The 3,074-nt window shown below is 47.7% G+C and overlaps 1 protein-coding gene across 2 annotated transcripts in view; it reads right to left on the bottom strand.

The window, feature by feature from the left end:
- Positions 1–492: 492 nt before the first annotated feature.
- nova1 (NOVA alternative splicing regulator 1) overlaps positions 493–3,074 on the bottom strand; it is a 23,574-nt gene continuing 20,992 nt past the window's right edge. For both annotated transcript variants that reach the window (XM_012828987.3, XM_031572622.2), the window contains exon 4: positions 493–3,074. This exon is cut by the window's right edge and continues 109 nt beyond it. In XM_012828987.3, coding sequence (XP_012684441.2) covers positions 2,173–3,074 — 902 coding nt within the window. In that variant the 3' untranslated portion in view covers positions 493–2,172.

Here is a 3,074-nt window from a genome sequence, read left to right as displayed (position 1 = left end):
CCTGCCTGCTTATACAGCACGGACACCCGATTCACAGTGTGTTCAGAGGTGGGAACCCATGTTCTGTATTTATTTTTTTTTGTTATGTTTTGTTTTTACATATGTATTTATAAGATCCCATATTCCCTAAGTGATCGTGTGACTTAAAAAAAAAAAAAAAAAAAACAGTAAATAAAATTGAAGAGGATATTTGTAGTTGAACTTATGGGTAGCAGCAAGAAAATTGATGTAATCGCTCAACTTGTCGACGAATATATTTGAGCCACGACAAAGTAATGCGCCATATGTTAAAATGTTAGCCACAGCAACAGCAACAACATCAAAACATGCTTTCACGAACTGAACAGATTTTTTTGAATCTGGGTATGTCTACTGGGTGTACATACCAGACATTGTGCACAATGGTCAGCTAAATGTCCTGACCCTTCTCTCTGTTGAATAGAGGAGGTCATTCAAAGAGCTTTTTCTCTCCTTACAGTGCATATGTTTTTGTTAAATCTAAATAAGAGTTCCACCTGCTTTTCAGCACTGAACTTTTGTGTGTCGTGCTACATTCACATTGGAAGTTCTCTTCGGTTTTGATTACCCAACCTCCCCCCCCCCCCCTCGTCAATTCAAATGCAAGTTAGAACAACCTGAGCTGCAATCACAGGCGGTAGCGCTAAATGCCACAAAAAAAATAAAACAACTAACTACCATCGGAAAGCACGTTTCATTTCCAAGAGGGTTTGGACGTGTTGGGATCGGGTCGTGTGAGTCTGCGGTTGCAGCGACACACACAGGAGCACAGCAGATTAAATTGTTAGTAGATTAAATTGCTGAAGTTTAAAGTGTGAGTCTCGCTGGTGTCCTTGAGGTCAGTCACAACAGATGTTGCAGTTCAAATTACACTTGTCTTTTTCTCCAGCTCACTGACAATCTTGGATTGGGTGATCTCATTTCCCAGAAAAAATATGTGTCAGTGTAGTCCCCTACTTTTGTGATTCAATGTGAGTTAGTAGCACCAAAATTGGGATCCATATGTGTTTTTGTTTTCTGAGTATGCTGTTTGCTTGTTTCTTTGCATGTGTTTGGCTGTCTTTACTTTTGTTTGTGAGAATGTGTGTGTTTGTGTGTGTGTGTGTGTGAGTGAGTGTGTGTGTGTGTGTGTGTGAGTGTGTATGTGTGTGATTACATTCCTGTCCTTGCCATAGAACATCGGACCCGTGACCTCATACACAGTCTCTGACCAGTAGTGACTGAGTTTACATTGAACCTCTATGTTACACACCAACACAACATTTGATCCTCTTACATAGAAAAAAATAACAGTAAGTCTTTACATTCATGTCAACCTGACAACACAGGTTACTTTAAGTAAATCTAAAAAGCATTTGCGTAAAACCATACTGACAAGCAAATGATAGCGCATGTTATCTCAATGACTCAATAAGAAATCACTTAAATCACATCAACTTGAAAGGAGTGGTGTCCCTGTACACGAGAGGGGACACGCTCACATGAGAGAAGCAATCGGAGTCACTTTGAATGCTTCATTTCCCACAACATCCCTCAACCTTGTAAACAACACAACACTGTGCCATGTACAGTTGAATGCATCCGGAGATGCTGAAGGTAAATATAATTGACAAGGTTGAAAGCAGAACCTGTCACCGGCTGAAGACTGTGGCCTATGCTAGCCCCCAGAAAGAGAGAGAGGGGAGCCAGATACCTGAAACATAATGGTAGCTGTTAAAAGGAAGAAAGGAAACTGAAAAACTGATTATTCCCGTTTGGTGATTTGTATATTGTAAGGATAAAATCTGGTGGTCTTGCGTCTCGGTCCTGCAGTGTGAAAGGGGACCAGATGTTAAGACCAACACAACCTAGAGGACTCAACACCACTTTAAAAACGAAACAAAAAAAAACCGTCGGTTTCAGTCAGAAAAGCATATTCACATATCAAACATTCATTTTTTTTTGTCCCCCCCACCCCGCCATCACTATCATTTGCTTCCCTCACTATTTTTCATTTGTCCTTTTTTTGTTTACTAAAGTGAGAAGTTCCCCCATTGCAAATTGCCCCATGTTTAAATACCTGTCCACCAAACTAATATCAAATTACTTCTCCCATTCTGGATCCTCTCCGTGTCCCTCAGGCTGTCCTCCTCCTCCGCCTCCTCATGTCTTGTTTTAGCCCACCTTCTGTGGGTTGGTGGCGCGGACGCCTTGCTCGTATGTGATTCGCTGGCTGATGAGATACTGGGCGGCCTGTGTTGCCGCGGGCGATCCCGTGATGGTTACTTTCCGGTTGCGGGTGCCGGGGATGAACTCCCCCTTTTTGGAGATCTGGATCCGCGCCCCCGTCAGCTCCTGATACTCCACCAGTGTTTTGCCACCCTTGCCCAGGATGGCTCCAACTAGGTTCTCTGGCACTGCAATCTCCACCACTTCCTTGCCACCCTCCGTCAACTTCTCAGTGCCCAGCAGGGATGACGCCACCAGAGGGGAGGACGCATTCAGGTAGCCGTTGGACGCCCCAGTGGCAGCAGCCAGAGAACCCAAGGAGAAGCCACCAAGGCTGGGGGGAGGATGGCCTCCTGAGGCCTCGCTAGCATAGGAAGCTAACAGGTTAGCGGCGGCCGCGGCAGCGGGGTTAGCACTTGCGGCGACTGCTGCCAGCACGCCGGAGGCGGCGGCAGGGTTGAGGCCGAGCCCTAGGGTGTTGGTGTTGTAGCCATAGCTGGCCAGGGTGTTCAGAGCCGAGGTGATGGCCAGGAGGTCGTTGCCGGAGAAACTAGACATGGTCGTAGGAAAGCCGCCCATGCCCGCGAGGCTGGCCTGGCCCAGGAGCGTGGAGGCGGTGGCGGCGGCTGCTGCGTTGGGCAGGACGTCGGCCGTGTTGGCGTACGGGGAGCCGGTGGGGTTGGAGTTGGCCACGGGGCCGGTCACGTTGGAGTAGCTGATGTTCAGGCAGCTGCTGCTCTGCGGGTCCTCCTGGATCTTCTGCACGATGATCTCCACCGCCTTGCGGTTCTGCTCGGGCTCCCCGCTCACCGTCACCACGCGCTCCTGCAGGTTGATGCCCTCGGGCT

This window comes from Clupea harengus, chromosome 8 (assembly GCF_900700415.2).
Source record: "Clupea harengus chromosome 8, Ch_v2.0.2, whole genome shotgun sequence".
NCBI classification, from domain to species: domain Eukaryota; kingdom Metazoa; phylum Chordata; class Actinopteri; order Clupeiformes; family Clupeidae; genus Clupea; species Clupea harengus.
This window is presented reverse-complemented; position numbering and strand designations above follow the sequence as displayed.